Source organism: Talpa europaea (assembly GCF_964194135.1).
Source record: "Talpa europaea genome assembly, chromosome: 1".
NCBI lineage: Eukaryota > Metazoa > Chordata > Mammalia > Eulipotyphla > Talpidae > Talpa > Talpa europaea.
Genome location: NC_140073.1, coordinates 54224444 through 54241304, shown reverse-complemented (window position 1 = coordinate 54241304; position 16861 = coordinate 54224444). Strand labels below are relative to the sequence as shown.

General features: G+C 37.2%; 1 protein-coding gene across 22 annotated transcripts in view; it reads left to right on the top strand.

Annotated features, from left to right (window-relative positions):
• The window catches only part of DLG2 (discs large MAGUK scaffold protein 2), a gene marked incomplete at both ends in the record, with an annotated part of 1956162 nt that extends 1939652 nt beyond the window's left edge, over positions 1-16510 (top strand). For 20 of the 22 annotated variants that reach the window (XM_084247148.1, XM_084247146.1, XM_084247145.1 and 17 more), the window contains 4 exons: positions 4590-4762; positions 6822-6931; positions 13184-13275; positions 16404-16510. In XM_084247148.1, coding sequence (XP_084103274.1) covers positions 4590-4762; positions 6822-6931; positions 13184-13275; positions 16404-16510 — 482 coding nt within the window. The remainder of the gene's footprint in view (positions 1-4589; positions 4763-6821; positions 6932-13183; positions 13276-16403) is intronic. The other 2 variants (XM_084247156.1, XM_084247152.1) reach the window with 1 other exon arrangement.
• Between the last annotated feature and the right edge of the window lie 351 nt (positions 16511-16861).

Below are 16861 nucleotides of genomic sequence, written 5' to 3'. Positions count from 1 at the left end.
CCAGTTTTTGTAGGGTTTTCGTCACACATGGATGTTGGAGTTTATCAAATGCTTTATCGGCATCTATTGATATGATCACATGGTCTTTAGCTTTCCTTTTGTTGATGTAGTGACTTAAGTTGATTGATGGTTGGATGTTGAATCACCCTTGTGTCCATGGTATGAATCCCACTTGGTCATGGTGCATGATCCTTTGAATGCATTGTTAGATTCAGTTTGCTAAGATTTTATGGAGGAGCTTTGCATCTGTGTTCATTAGGGAAATTGGTCTGTCATTTTTTTTTTGTATTGTCTTTGTTTTTAGTGCTAAAGTAATGTTGGCTTCATAAAATGTGTTTGGAAGTGTTCCTTCAATTTCAACTTTTTGGAAGAGTTTGAGCAGGTGAGGTGTTAGTTCAGATTTGAAAGTTTGGTAGAATTCATGTGTGAAGTCATCTGGTCTTAGACTTTTGTTTTTCGTAATGGAAGAGTTTTGATTACTGTTTTGGTTTTTTCAAAGAACCAGTTTCTGGTTTTGCTACTCTTTTGTACTGTCTTTTTCCCTTTCATTTATATCTGCTTTGATTTTTTTTATTTCTTTTCTTTTACTGACTTTTGGATTTGTCTGTTCCTCTTTTCATAATTTCTTGAGATGAAAGAGCTCTTTGTTTTTTAATGAGTATTGTAGGTTCCTTTTATTTATTTTTTTATTTTAAAATTATTTTTTATTTAAATTTTATTTTTCTATTTCCCCATACAATTACAACCCCCTTATTTTGACCCCAAGCCCTCCTTTCCCCACCCCCCACCCCCAGTAGAGTGTCTCTGGTTCATAGTTGTTTGTTGATTTTGATATTTACTTTCTTATAGTTATTCTTTTTGCTGGTCCCTTATTTAAGTCTTTTAGAATCCTGCTATGAGTGAGACCATCCGGTATTTTTCTTTTTCTTTCTGGCTTATTTCACTGAGCATGATCCCTTCCAGCTCCATACATGTTGATGCAAATTGCATGTGTTTATCTTTTTTGAATGCTGGGTAATATTCCATGATGTATATGTACCACATCTTCTTGATCCAATCATCTATTTTTGGGCATTTGGGCTGTTTCCAAGGCTTAGCTATTGTAAACAGTGCTGCAATAAACATAGGGGTGCAGGTGCTCTTTGGAATTGATGTTTCTGTGTCCTTTGGGTAAATACCTAGGAGTGGAATTGCTGGATCATATGGAAGCTCTATGTTCAGTAGTTCGAGAAATCTCCACACAGCTCTCCATAGTGGTTGGACCAGTTTGCACTCCCACCAGCAGTGCAGGAGAGTTCCTTTTTCTCCACAACCTTGCCAACATTTGTTGTTGCTAGTTTTTTTAATATGTGCCATTCTCACTGATGTGAGATCGTATTTCATTGTAGTTTTGATTTGCATTTCCCTGATTACATGTGATGTTGAACATTTTTTCATATGCCTGTTGGCCATTTGCATTTCTTCTTCAGAGAAGTTTCTTTTTAGCTCTTCTGCCCATTTTTGACTGGATTATTTTCTTTGTTTTTGTTGAGTCTCATCAGCTCTTTGTAGATTTTTGTGATCAGTCCTTTGTCATTAGTGTTGTGTGCAAAAATGTTCTCCCAGTCAGTGGGGTTTCTAAAAGAGCTCTTTCTTATTTCTTGATGTGGGCTTGTGTTAAGTTTTGAGAAGTTGTGTCTTCGTTATCATTTGTCTGAGGTACTTTTTTATTTCTTCTTTGATTTATTCTCTAACCCACTAGTCTTTCCATTGTGTGCCATTAAGTATCCATGTAGTAAAGTATTTTTCTGCTTTCTTTTAATACCTGATTTCTAATTTGATACCTTTATGATCTAAGAAGATGCTAGATAGGTATGACTTCAAACTTTGTGAATTTGTTGGTATTTTCTTTGTGACTAGAATGTGGTCAATTTGGGGGAATGTCCCATGTTTACTTGAGAAAAATATATATTCTGCTTTGGGGGGTCTCAGTGCTCTGTAAATGTCTACAAGGTCCATGTGGTCTAATTTTCGTTTTAAGGCTATTTTATCCCTGTATATTTTCTGTCCGGTTGATCACTCCATAGGTGATAGCGTATTATTTCCACAAATGTGCTATTTACAATGTCTGTTTTCAGAGTTGATAGTAGTTACCTAAGGTAATTTGGTAGCATGCACTGATGACTCTTAACATCTTCCCGCTGTGTAGTCCCCTTAATCATTATATAGTGTCCCTTGCTACCTTTTTACTGGAAATCTGTTCTGTCAGATATGAGTATAGCTGTCCCTGCCTTCTTTTGGGCCCCATTCACTTTTAAGATTGTTTTTCCACTATATTTTTGAGCCTGGGTTTGCCTGAGTTGGCCTGAGCTTAAGTTTAGATGTGTCTCCTAAAGACAACAGAAGGTTGGATTCTGTTTCCTGTTCCAATGAAATGGAAATCTGTTTCATTTAATTGATGAATTCAGAACATTATATTTAGAGTGATTATTGATGTATGAAAGTCTGTTGTTGCCATTTTAGCCTTATTTTTTGTGGTTCCACCTATTTCCTTATTCAATTATTTATGTATGTTCCTCTCTGCAGTTTAGATGTGTAAGCTCCTTTCAATATTTCTTGGAGGAGTGGTCTAGTATTTGCAAATTCCTTGAATTTCTCTATGTTTGATAAGGCCTTTTTATTTCTCCCTCATATCTGGAGAGCCTTGCAGAAGAGTGTAGTCTTGGCTGGCAATTTTTTAAGTATTTTGAATATGTCATACTATTCTCTCCTTGCCAATTCTATTTCTTCAAGTAAGTCTGATGTTAACCTGACCAGGTACCTTTACAAATTATTTACTTCTTCCCCCTTGCTAGTTTCAATATTCTTTCTTTCTCTTGCGCTTTTGGAAGTTTCGCTGCTACATGTCTTGCTGTAAGTCTCATTTTGTTTAGGTATCCTGAGGTTCCTTTCACTTCCTAGATTTGTATATTCACTTCCTTCTCTAAGTTTGTGAAGTTTTCCCACATTATTTCTTTAAATGAATTTTCTGTTTCTTTCTCTCTCTTCCCTTGCTGGTCTTCCCATTACTCTTTTGTTGCCTTTCCTCATGGGTGTGACTAATTTTCAGATTGTTTCTTCATTTTTTTAAATTTTGTTTCCCTCTTCCTTTTCTACCTGTATTCTCTGTATATTCACCCTTCAAGTACTCTGACTCATTCTTCCATTTGATCTATTCTGCTCCTATAACTTTCATTGATTTCATTTCTACAGACACTAATTTTTTTTTCTGAGTTTTCTTGGCATTCTTCCATTTCTTTGATTTTCTTTATCAAGGCAATATTAAACCTTATAACTGGTAGGAGGACCATATTTTCCCCATTTCTTTGAAATTGGGTTCTAGAGATTTATTCTCTCTGTGTGTTGCATTATTCCTCTAAGGACTCATTAGGCTATTTGTTGGGATTTTCCTTCTCCCCATTATTTGCTTAGTACCCAGATGCTATAGCCTTAGCTTCCTCTGGATGTGGCTTTTCCACACTCCCTGGTAAAGGGTTTCACTGTTCTGGATGGACTCTGGTGGGGTTCCACAGAAGTCACAAGACGTGGGATCCATTATCAGAATATCTGATTGAAAGATTGGAAATATTTTAAATTTTTATTCATAATGACAGATTTTTTTCTTTCTCTTCTTACCCAAAAAGTTTGGACCCCTCTAAACGTGGTTGAAATTGATGACTTTTAATCCCACATTGATTATGGTTAAAGGACATATTATATCCTTTAAAATCCCTAAATACACTGTATGTGCATTTTTCTCTTAGTTGTGTAATACATTTTCTTGCTCCTTTGTCCCATTATCTTTGATTGTGTGCTGATGATTGTAATGCTACACTATTGAGAGTCTAAATTTGGTTATGTTTTTTGGTAGAATATTAAGTTTTCATCTGGCAGATAGTAATTTCCTGACAGATCAGCTTCTTCCAATTATGACTTAGTAAAATTGGGCCCACAGAAAATCTAGAGTAACCTTCTAAAATGTGACATTTCTGGGGTTTTGGCCAAATACCCAGTTGTGGCTGAACTCCAGAACCCCCTTCAGCCATGCGTCACTTAACTATGCTTCAATCAATGACAGACTGCCTATATAATAGCTTATAGCATATCCCAATAGCTTATAGTACATCTCCTAAATGTGTCATAGGCTATACCATCTAGGTTTTCATAATTATACGCTATGGTGTTGACACAATGATGAAATAACCTCATGATACATTTATCATAAAATATCCACATGTATAAGCAACACATGACTTGACTATTTGCCCTCTTTACTCTCCATTTGGAAATGGAGACAGGATGAATGCAAAGTTTCCCTCAGGCATTTCTCTTCTCTAAAGCATCAAACCCCTGCACTGCCTATTGTCTGATGCCTGAAAATAACTACTTTTGTATTTTGTCCAGTTCTGTAGTTGTTTTCTGTGGAAAACTAAGATTGGTACCTGTGTCATAGTCCTTAAAAACTATATGTGTTTACTTATTTATATTGAAGGTATGGTGGAAAAATAGGTATAAAGGAAATATATGGATATAAAAGTACCTTAATTTCCCTATTTTTTTGTGTTATAAAGATACTACGAGGCCAAAGCGTGACTACGAGGTGGATGGCAGAGACTATCACTTTGTCATTTCCAGAGAACAAATGGAGAAAGATATCCAAGAGCACAAGTTTATAGAAGCTGGCCAGTACAATGACAACTTATATGGAACCAGTGTGCAATCTGTGAGATTCGTAGCAGAAAGGGTATGTTCATTAATCACATTATACCTTTCCTAAAGTGAGCTTCCTGTTGGCAAAGTGTGTTTTTTACTTATTATTCTTTCCTGATTGCAGTTGTAAATTTTTATTAAATATCCCTTTTAAGATATCTTAACAGAGAATCACTTTAGTAAAAGGTCATTAATCGTTGTTCTAATCTCAATAATGTAGGCTGGTTGCCATGGGTGGAAGCTATAAACCTAAAAGGCTATTAGTAGTTTTAAGTTTATGGAGACTGAGTATGCCCTTGACTCACTTATCTTTGACCCCTGTAAACAAATTGATATTTTTCTTTTTCTTTTTTTTTATGTTTACTGAGGTAATGTAAAAAAAAATAGCATTTAATTAGTTATTTAGAGCCTCGGTTGTTTTTGTTTCTGTCAGCATTAGTTACAGTTTATAATCCTGAAAACTTGAGATACTCATGGTAGAGGAGTAGATAGATGGTAGGATGACCTAACCTGTTCCTGGCAGAAATTCCAGCTTAGAGGTGTAGAAGCTGTGATTCCCATCAAGGACATGAAAAAGGAGAACATACAAGAGAACATAATATAGGAAGGCATTTGACTGAGGCATTAAGATCTGCTATAGAGAGAGCCTATGAATACAGAGGAACAATTTCATAGGAGAAAAAAAAGAATTGTGCCAGTCCTATTCTGTTGTGTAATTAATATTTGTTGGGTTGATTTCATTTATACAGTCTTTTATACCCCTTTTAATGTGAGGATTAAAAAAATTAAACAAGAAATTTTCAATTCTCTCTGAAAATACATTAAGAAATTGCATCTATTTTCCTTCTCTCAAAAGTTATATTCTAGTGGGTACATCCTACTGTTTCTAATTATTTTCCTAGATAATTCCATCTATTCTTCTCTTGTAAGCATGTAGATGCAACCTTTGTTAATTTGAAATGTTCTGGGCAAACAGCATTTAATATATTTTATATAACTGCTACCTTTCAAGGATAAGAAACAGAATATATTACTTAAATGATAAAGGTTTGAGCCATCCTACTATATTTCCCTGATAAGAACTCAAATATTCATTGGACTCTGTTCATTTTCATGTGAATATTACAAATGAATTTTTGTCCCCTATTATTGATTTAGGATTGATCCTTTCTGCATAATATAGTTGTTGTTTTTTCTTCTTATGAAAAGTCTTCTAGCCTCAGCCTAATTAATGAAACTATTTCTCTCCAGGAGGTAGAATATGACGTGTAGCAAATGTATCTGCTTTTGCAGAAATACTTTATAAAGCAACTCCTTGCTCTGAGAACTCATTGCAATGAAAGCCAAGTTAAATGGGGTGTGTTTTAATGTAATGGGAACTTTTTTCTTTGTTAACAGACAAAAAAAATTTACTTACTTAGTGCGAGCCTCTCTCTCAACTTTTAAGATAAAATATTTAAGGTAACTTTTCTTGTCTGCCCTCTGCTAGACTGAGCATGCAGAGGGAAGAATACACATAAGCACTCAGCAAAGATTTATGTGATTATTCTAAACTCATTCTTCCAAGTCTAACACTGGGCCAGTGAGACAATGAGGTGTCTATCTCAACCAATTCTCTGTTCTCTACACTTGGGTTTGAGTGCTCCAGCACTGAGACTTTGGACAAGTTAGTAATATTTCTATTTTTCTATAAAATGCAGTTGAAACCTACCTCATACATTTGGGGATTTCTTCTAGACAGTTGTCTTCAGGGATGATTTATGAACCTTTTGAGAAGGGATTCAGTCACATTACGTATTTGCTAAGTATCAGGTAATTATTTAAGAAAATAAAATTAACTCAGATAACGTAATATGCCTCTCCCAATAGCAGACACTCGGTAGGGGGATAGCACATATGAGTTATTGCAAACAAGCATTGATGATCTTTTGTATCAACTTTTATTTATGCTCTGCAGTGATTCTTGTTCAACTTTTAGAGATCCAGTGTCCCTTACCTCCCTCTAAAACACACTTACATTATTCTCATTTTTTTTGGTGAATTTTTGTCATTCTTTCTGGATTAATTTCATGTTTTTCTTCTCTTTCTACCAGGGCAAACACTGTATACTTGATGTATCAGGAAATGCTATCAAGCGGTTACAAGTTGCCCAGCTCTATCCCATTGCCATCTTCATTAAGCCCAAGTCCCTGGAACCTCTGATGTAAGTGGAGAACAAGGGAGGCTTCATCTAGCCCCTGTTCCATACTATACAGCAAATTGTTAACAACTTTTTTCATAAATATTTATAAATGGATAATGCCATTGTTCATTTCCACAAGTTCCCTTTTTTAAAAGATAGTTTTTCAAACCGCTAGAAAGATGTCAGTAATTTCTTTAAATGTCTTCACTAATATTTCTTAATTTTTATTTTCATATCACAAGTTTGTGTGTGTGATTTTGTTGTGTTGTTTGTTGTTTTGAAGATTGATTTTTTTGGTTTGAAATCAATTATCTTTGATTTATCTCTTTCTTCTCAGAGCCATCCCATAAATAAATCTTTTAAATGTCTGAGGTTTTAATAGAGGGAGCTGACAATATTTTGGACTCTTTCCATTTGCATTTCATTTTGTTCTAGCATAGAATTTTTATGTTCCTTATTTAAAGTCTTATGTCTGTAGCCCACTCTCCCTAATAAGGAGTGTTCCTAGTGACACAGCCAAAAACATCTATAACTCAAACCAGTAGCTTCATACCTGTGTACTTTTTGAGCAAGGGAAAAATTCATGACACAGATTTTTTTCTGTTCTTTTATTTTTCAGAGGACTTGTGAAATATAGTCCTTCAAATGCAAGTAAATAAATTGGATATATATTCATGATCTGACTATAAAGTAACATTATTCTGTGGTGATTTGAAATAAATTGTTGATGTTGCTTTGTGGACCACACCCAGGCAGAATGAACGAGGCTATAGTAGCCATAAAGGTAGCAAAGAGCCCAAGAGTGGGACTTGAAAATTGGTGAAGCTAAGCTTAGTTCTTTCCTTTACTTTGTTTAGTTGCTTTGTTTTGATCAACATGGAGCGAGTTGCCTGACCTCTGTATGTTTTAGTTCCTCACCACCAAACTAGCCACATTAATAATGTCCCATAGAGCAAATGTGAAAGTTAAATTAGATCATGAATGTAATTTAGCTTGTAGTGATTACTTGGGAGATAGTAGCTATTTTAACTGCAACAGATTTAAGTTACCTTACTATAAAAGGAGTAAAATTATGTTATCATTATGTAATATTGACTTGTCTGAAAAGTCATAACTCATTTTTGCTTGAAAAAACAGAAAAGTACATCATGCCTCCTCCAACAACCCAATACCTAAACAGTGCCTTTTCTAAGAAGTAACACCAGTGTGTCTGTTGCATGAACTTTGCTCAAATATACCCTCAGTTGGTTCTCAATACCTTAGAATGTTTGACAGCATTTGGAAATAAATGACAAAGGTTTGGAAAACAGTGTTTATGGGAAGGCTAAAGAAAACGAAATTACTTAATCCCATAGGTGAAAGCAATTACATGTAGAGGATATCAACTTCTCTGAGGACAAAGAAGTAAATCAAGCATGGTAGCTGGAATTGTAGCCTAAGGAAATTAAATTGAATACATTGTCAATCTTTGAGGAAATGGCCAGAGGTTTATCTTAAAAAGAGAATATATTCCCACAAATAAAAAATGGACAAAGGTTCTCAGCAGGGTGAAAAAATTTAATCAGCTGGTCAATGACAGTAACTTCAGCCTCATAAATTTAGGTATTAAATTATAATACTCAATATCAATTGTCTTTAGGGAAATTAAAATGAAAACTACAATGAGATACCACTTCATACCTGTGAGAATGGCCCTATCTTTAAAAAAAAAAACACAAACAACAAGTGCTGGCCACATGTGGAGAAAAAGAAACTCCCTTACACTGTCAGTGGGAATGTAGACTGATCCAGCCCCTATTGAGAGAAGTACAGAGATTCCTCAAAAGATTAAAAATGGGGGCCTCCCCGGTGGCACAGCAGGTTGAGCGCAGCGCTGTGAAGCTATCTGCAGCCTCTGCAGCATGGGTTCAATTCCTGGCCAGCCAGGCAGATGCCCACATGGCGCAGCAGACCTCTCCTGTCTCGCCCGCTGCTCCCTTCAGCTGTGTTCTTGATCCGTCTGCCTGTTCTGCTCCCCACTCTGTCTCTGGTGAATCCTCTCACCCTCCCACGCCTCTGGCCTGTACCCCAGTCCTTGTGTAAATAAATAAATATTTTATTAAAAAAGTAAAGTAGATTCTTTAAAAAAAAAAAGATTAAAAATGGATTTACCATGTGACCTAACAATTCCACTGCTAAATATCTATCCAAAGAGCACAAAAACATTAATTCAAAAGGAAACCTAGACGCCTATATTTATGGAAGTGCTATTTACAATGGATAAGCTATGAGAACATCCTAAATGCCCCAGAACAAATGAGTGGATCAAGAAGATGTGGCATAGATATACACAATAGAATACTACTCAGCAATCAAAAAAGATAAACGTGGATTTCACAGGAAGGAATTATTCCAAGAAAAGTTAGGAGGAGAAACATAAATGGTTTCACTTTTATGTGGAATCCACAGAAACCAAACTAAGACAAACTGTAAGACTGACCCTTGAAAGCAGACCATAGATATAAGACAGGAGGTGTGGGGGAGAATGGAGAACAGGGTAGCGGAGAGTGTGGTGAAGTGTGGTAGAGGACTGTAGGTACTTTGGAGGTGGAAAAACCAGCAACCACACCTGAGAGGAGAAATCCTCTATTATGAAAAAATGAACAAGGATGTTTAAATAAAAATTAAATAAATAAATTACAACAGAAAGAGCTTTGCTCATAGTTGGCACATGGAAAAAATAAGTTGATGATAAAACAATGATTCCTGATAGAATTATCCTCATGTAGGATACAGTGCTGGACATTATACAAAGTGAATTAAGCAGCCACAAATTTCATGATGTGAGAGTGAGTTATAATCTGTAAAGAGCCTCAGAAATATTATAAATATTATTAATATTATAAAAAATGGCCCTCACCTCCAGGGAACAGCAACTTAAAGACATGTTTTAGAAATAGAAAAAAAGTTTTCATGTCATAAACAGTACAGTGATAAATGGCCTCCCAGAGAAGTGAGACCTGAGGGAGAAAACAGCACTTGCACTTTTCGTTCAGTGTGATTTGGGAGGCATTCCCACCTGGTGCTCCATCAGAGAATATCTATATCCTTCCACAACTAGGAAGTGACTTATGTAGTGTTGCCTTAGGGCGCTGCGGCAGCCACTTATCACCAGCAAGAATGAAACACACTAAAGTCTGATTCTGCCATGAAGAGGAGGATTTGGCCATGATTTGCTGCAGCTCTATCCATAGGTCTTGAGTACAGCAATGGGGACATTCAAATACATTCAAATCGGTGATCACATTATAAAACGCTGGATGGTTACTTTTCCGTTCATTCTTTTCCACGGGTTTTACTTGAGGAGCAAAGCCAGCATTCATTGCCTGTTCCCCAGGGAGGAGTGAATGGTAGGTCAGCTGGAACAAAAGCATGACAGCTGTCACATTCAGGCATTGATATATCATCACAAACATGTTCTCTCAAGTGCATCATCCACGTCAAACCACAGAGTGGATGACCACATATATCGCTGTCTCTTCAGAGAAGCAGAAAGTCAAGCATGTACAAAAGTGATGTTCTTTTGATGTTGCATCTCCATGACTCCCCAAACCCCAGTAGTGAGAAGATTTGCTGTGTCTCTTTACCCTGCTGAATGCCCCCCTCCCCACAATCCCTGTCTGCTTGTACCTTCTTGCCTCATGGTGGCCTTTGTTTACTTCTGTCTCCAATTGTGTCATAACTACATTTGTCTACCTCCCCATTCATGTATTCACTTAACCTCAGGCTCCGTCGCACATTCTGACAAACAAGCTCCCCTCACTGCCATCAAAATACTCACAGTTCAGGCAAGTGAACAATCATGTACTCTAGTACAAAAACCGAAACTCACTAAGTACAAAGGGAATTCAGAATAAACAAACCAACCTGGGCCAGGGACGTCCAAGAAGATCCATAACTACAAGATTTCTAACTATCTGAAGCAAAAGACTATCTTTCTGTGAAAAATATCCCTTGGTTTAATCCAGCATCTTGTGTACCCAACAGTGACACCTCCCAGGATCTGTGCTATTAAGAAGGATAATTATTGATACTATTCCTCCAGATACCTTGATTCCTCCCACTGATCATTCCAGAACAAAATGAGTTTATTTCCACAAATGTTTTAAGAAATCCCACTTCTTTGTGTTGCCTCCATCAGCATCATGTCCAGAATAATATTAATGTCTGATTTTTTTTGGTTTTTTCAAAGTAAAGCTCTGAAATATATTAAAACTTTATGTGATGTGAAATCTATTTGACTAAAATTGCCTGAAATAAGAACAACGTTGACATTTACCCTTGTTAACGACACCACCTTAGGCAAGTCCTCTCACTACATTAGGTTTCAGTTTCTTGCTCTGAAAAAGGAATTTATCAGAACCACAGGTCCAAGACCCAGTCTCTGGCTGTCCTGAGTGGCATGGAAGGCAGCAGTGCTTTCCAGAATTCTACAAACACCTGTGATGCATCCTGTTGCACCAACCAAAATGTCTTTGCTGGATTCTAGTCAACAAATTCAGTCATATTGGTGTTCTTATAAGGACAGAGGGCAATGCTTGTCAGTCTTTGATTAATAAAATATTTTGATTAAGAAAAGATGGAAAATTAAAGTAATTTTATGTAATAAGTGCAGTGTAGTAGGCATAAAAATGCTAACACCTAAGGCTAGGGAGGAGAAAGTTGTCACTAGTTAGCGATGAGTAGATTCGGTTATTTTTCATTTTCCTCCCATCTCAATTTGTCCCCGAGACTAGGTTGCATTAAAATAATCTTCCAGTGATTAAGCAGTGCTTATATGATATGGTAATTACCCACCATGAAGACAGACTAGAAGAAAAAAAGAGAGAGGTCATTCCAGGCATAATTCCTTGTAGCCCATTCTCTAGTCAGAACAAAAATTTAAAACTTAAGTATGGAAGGAAGATTCTTCCTTACCAAGTTCCACTATCATGGTTCAGTACTTGATATTAATCGCTTAGAAACTATTTTAAAATGTTTTGGTCCTAGCGCTTTTATTGGTTACATTCAGTCTGTGTCCATTTTAATTCAAGTTTCCTTCCTCCGTGCCTTGAGATACCATTAACTAAAAAAGGATGTTCAGAGCTCTAGTTGCTGTAGACATGCCCCAACCTCTGCAGAAGTTAAGTAACCAGAGCTGCATAATGTCTTTTCAAGCTGAAAATATTGAAATTACACTCCTAGGATGCTGGCTCATTTCCCACAATTCTTTGGAAGCACTTCTGTTTCTCCACTCCACATTTCCAATTACACCCTGAATATGAACAGCAGCCCTTGGGTGGGGGGGTTGCAGGGGGTTCTGAGAAACCAACGCCTTTGGAGAGGTTGGACCTGGGAACAATCCAGTCTAGTTATCAAGGATGTAGTCAAACTAAGTGACTGAGGTGTGTCTTCCCTTCATCTCTTCTCCCTCTGCCCCCAACCCCCAGAAGATTGTTTTCAGTTCTACGTTTAAGACAAGTGGAGATAGACTGGACTAAAGTTCAAAGTAGAGTAGCCAAGAAGCTTGGGATTTGGAAATCCTGTCCAATGAAGGAAAAAATGAGTAAAATGAACAAGTTTCTCTGAACAGACAGAAGCCTCAAAAGATGCAAGAGCACTTGATTTGAATATCCTTGGACCTGTCTTGGGGACAGAAGTGTAGTCTTACTCTGTGGGGCTATAGGGGACAGTGACAGAGATCATAAGGAAAGAGAGTCTTCTTCAGTCTAATATGGAACCGGGGACTTCCCTCTGATGAACCTCCCTGAGGACGAGGCCTGGATGCCTGAGTGATACCAGCAAAACAGAGACTTGAAGAAAGATTCTGTTTATTTTTTTTTAAGATTTATTTATTTATTTATACAAGCACTGGGTACAGTCAGAAGCGCGGGATAGTAAAAGAATCCACCATAGCCAGAGTGGGGAGCAGAACTAGCAGACTGATGAAATACTGCTGAGGGGCAGCGGGCACGGCAGGAGAGGTCTGCGCGCCATGTGGGACCTTTGCCCGGCAGCCAGGAATCGAACCGGCGCTGCAGAGGCTGTGGGCAGCTTTGCAGCCCAGCATTCAACCACTGCGCCACCGGGGAGGCCTAAGATTCTGTTTCTTGACTCTGTTTCTTGGAGGAAGTTTCTGTTTCCTGCAGGATTCAATTTTTTTTTTTTTTCAGGATTCAATTTTTGCAGACATTTTAATTGTTCACAATTTAGTGTATTCTCTTTCTGTTCTAATATCAACCCTCATTTTCCCAGGGAGATGAATAAGCGCCTAACAGAGGAACAAGCCAAGAAAACTTATGATCGTGCAATTAAGCTAGAACAAGAATTTGGAGAATATTTTACAGGTAAGTTCATGTACTCTTGTGCACTAAGAACGGAGATAAATTGTCTGACTTTTGGCACACCTAGGTCTATGGACCTGGCATACTTGGGCCCTGAAACATTCCTGCTGAGAATCCTTAATTTCCCTTTGCTTCATCCACTTGATCCAGAACCCGGTTCTCTCCTCTTTATGGTCAGCCACAACCAATTCTCACGTTCCCACTGGCCCAGTGCAAAACCTTCAGGGCAGATGCTACTAAGCTATCTCCTGCTATTAAGGAGATCTGAGGTATTGATTCTTCATTAAACGATCTCCTTGATATCATCAGAAAACTTGAAAAAGAAACTTTTAGGGCTTAAAATTGACAATTCCAAAGCAGTTATTCTTGAGAAGTCTCAGGGTCTGTCTCCCCATCAGCAGCACTTGAACAAGAAGCTAAAATACTTCCCTGTATTTCAATTGATTCCATGTCAAGTCTCAATAAAAAAACTTTTAAAAATATTTCCTTAAATACATGAAATTTGGAAAATAAAGGAAGATTTTCTTTTCCTGGGTCTGCTAAGTTGTAGACTATTTTGTGCTTTCATGAAACACTGATCAAATCCAAAGAATAATTAAACCTTGTAAATTTGCCCTCCAACTGATTCTCAATGGTTTAAAAACAAGAACTTTTCTCCTGAATTATCTTATAAAATATTAGATATTATATTTTTTTCTCTTATTCAGAATACGAAAATGTCAGTGACTTAGCTGTTAGTTTGCAAATATGTTGTATTGGGTAACATTAAGTAAAATTTCTATCAATAACAAAGATATGAGTTATGTTTTATCCCAAAACTATATCCAGGTAGGACATAAAATCAAAACAATGTACAATGTATGCATTTTCATCTCGGTTACAGTCCCCATACAATTCCCACCCCTCCTTGTTTTGATCCTACTCCCTCCTCCCCGCCCCCCATAGTGTGTCTCTGGTTTGTAGTTGCTTGTTGTAAAATGAAAAATGATGTAAAAAATATATAAAATTTTAAAAATAATAATAAAAACCAAAACAATGTACTTTTTAACCACTAGTTTATGTTTGGGAAGAAACTACAATAATCAATATGTTCTGAGAATTATTTTTGAAAATCAAAACTACATTTTAGTAACAATTTATTTTTAAGACCGAGTGTTACATGGAAAGTATGCTGGAGAGCTATCAAGAAAACTGGTTCAAAGGAGGTAATAAGATGCACAAACTTACTCTGGGCAATTTGGTGTCTTAGGTAATACACGGTTTTGTGCTTTGTTTATACTTCCCCTTATTTGTGACTCTAGTAAGTAGTTGCTAAATAGTATCTTCTGTATGAGTCCTATATGGTAAAATCTTAATTTGCCAAGTAAGTTTCTGCATCTAATTCCAATGTGTCAAAGGGTTTTTTCCCACACCACCAAGCAACTGCAGACTCCAGCCAAGATGTCCTACAATTTAGCTCAATCCTGACACTGTCTACCCAGAGATAAGGTCCTATTGTGAGGTTAAGGGCTCAGTCCCACAAGACTGTCCCCCACTCAGACAACAGTCCCAAGTGTGGGTTGTTAACTGACTGGGGTTCTCATGACCCCCATCCTTGGTTCTATTAATTTGCTAGCGCAGCTCAGAGAACTCAGGATAGCTGTTTACTCACTGGATTACTGGTTTAGTACAGAGGGTATAAATCAGTAACTAGATGAAGAAATACATAGGGTGAAGTATGGTGAAGTGGTCCGGAGCTTCAGTGCTGAGTGTGCAATGCTCCCTGATTCTCCAGCAGTTCGCCCACCAGGAAGCTCTCTGAATTCCTTCTTTTGGAGTTTACATCAATGTTATAACTGAGGCATGATTGATTAACTCGTTGGTTATTGAAGATTGATTCAACCTCCAGCCCCTCCCCTCTCCCAACCTACTTCCTCCCTAAGTTAGAGGGGTAGGACCCTAAATTCCAGCCCTCTGATCACATGGTTTGTTCTCCTGGCAGCCAATCCCACCCTTGAGTGCTGTCCCAAAGTCACTGCACTAGCATAACAAAGATACTCTGGTTGCATTACTTAGTAAGTTATAAAGATTTTAGGAATCCTGCACCAGAAAGACAGAGGAAGACCAAATAGACATTTCTAATTATAAATCACAGTATCACTCCAGAGTACTTAAAGAATGATGGGGCTTTCTATTAAAGGTTTGGGAGGTTAGGTAAAGTTTCCCCAAAAACCTTTATTATTTCTTATGTCTGAAATATCTGAATTTCTGCCCCTGACAAAGAATAGAATAGAGAATATTGGGCCTGCTTTCTTTGTTAAATAGGGAAATGTCAATCTGAAAATTGATCAATGCCTCGCTCAGTGCCTACCTCAGAGTAGAAATCCATAAAATGTAAATGGATGATTCATTGTCCAGAACCACAGACAGATTATTAAAAAGAGGAAAGATTGGTGCATTTAAAATTGATCAAACATTAATTCCAAAGAGCACCTGCACCCCTATATTTATAGCAGCACAATTTACAATAGCTAAGCTCTGGAAACAACCCAAATGCCCAAAAACAGATGACTGGATGAAGAAGATGTGGTACATATACACAATGGAATATTACTCAGCAATAAAAAGATAAACTCATGGATGCAATCTGCAGCAACATGGATGGAGCTGGAAAGGATCATGCTCAGCGAAATAAGCCAGAAAGAAAAAGAAAAATACCGGATGGTCTCACTGATAGCAGGAATCTAGAAAATCTAAATAAGGGATAAGGAAAAAGAATAACTATAAGAAAGATAAAATCAAAATCAACAAAGAACTATGAACCAGAGACACTCTATGGGGGGTGGGGAGCGGGGAAAGGAGGGTTTGGGGTCAAAAAAAGGGGGTTGCAATTGTATGGGGAATATAAAAATAAAATTTTTAAAAAAAGTAACAATAAAAAAAATAAAATAAAATAAAACTGATCCAGGAAATGCCTGGAAAGCATGTTTTTTAATCATTGCTACCATCTTCGTTAAGTGAATTTTCTTACTGATGAAACATAGTTTCCTAATGAGTTTGTCACTGATTTGAGCTTCTGCTGTGTGCTGGCTAACTGTTCTTCACTACCAGGGATGTGATCCTAATTCAGGTTATGTTTGCTTTTGTTGTAGCTATTGTCCAAGGAGACACCTTAGAAGATATATATAACCAATGCAAGTTTGTTATCGAAGAGCAGTCTGGGCCTTTCATCTGGATTCCCTCAAAGGAAAAGTTATAAATTAGCTACTGCACCTCTGACAATGACAGAAGAGTATTTAGAAGAACAAAATATATATAATATACTACTTGGAGGCTTTTATGTTTTTGTTGCATTTATGTTTTTGCAGTCAATGTGAATTCTTATGAATGTACAACACAAACTGTGTGAAGCCATGAAGGAAACGGAGGGCCCAAGGGTGGGACAGAAAAGACATTGCAGCACGCAGGAAGGCTTTGGTTTGCTCAAAGTACCAGGTGTAGGGATAAACCTCTGACGGGCTTTCTGCCCAAGAGATGGGCAGCCTCCTCACCCCAGCAGATGTCCAGAGCTGATTTAGCTGCTGAGTTCTCTGTGTTTTTGCTTTAAAGA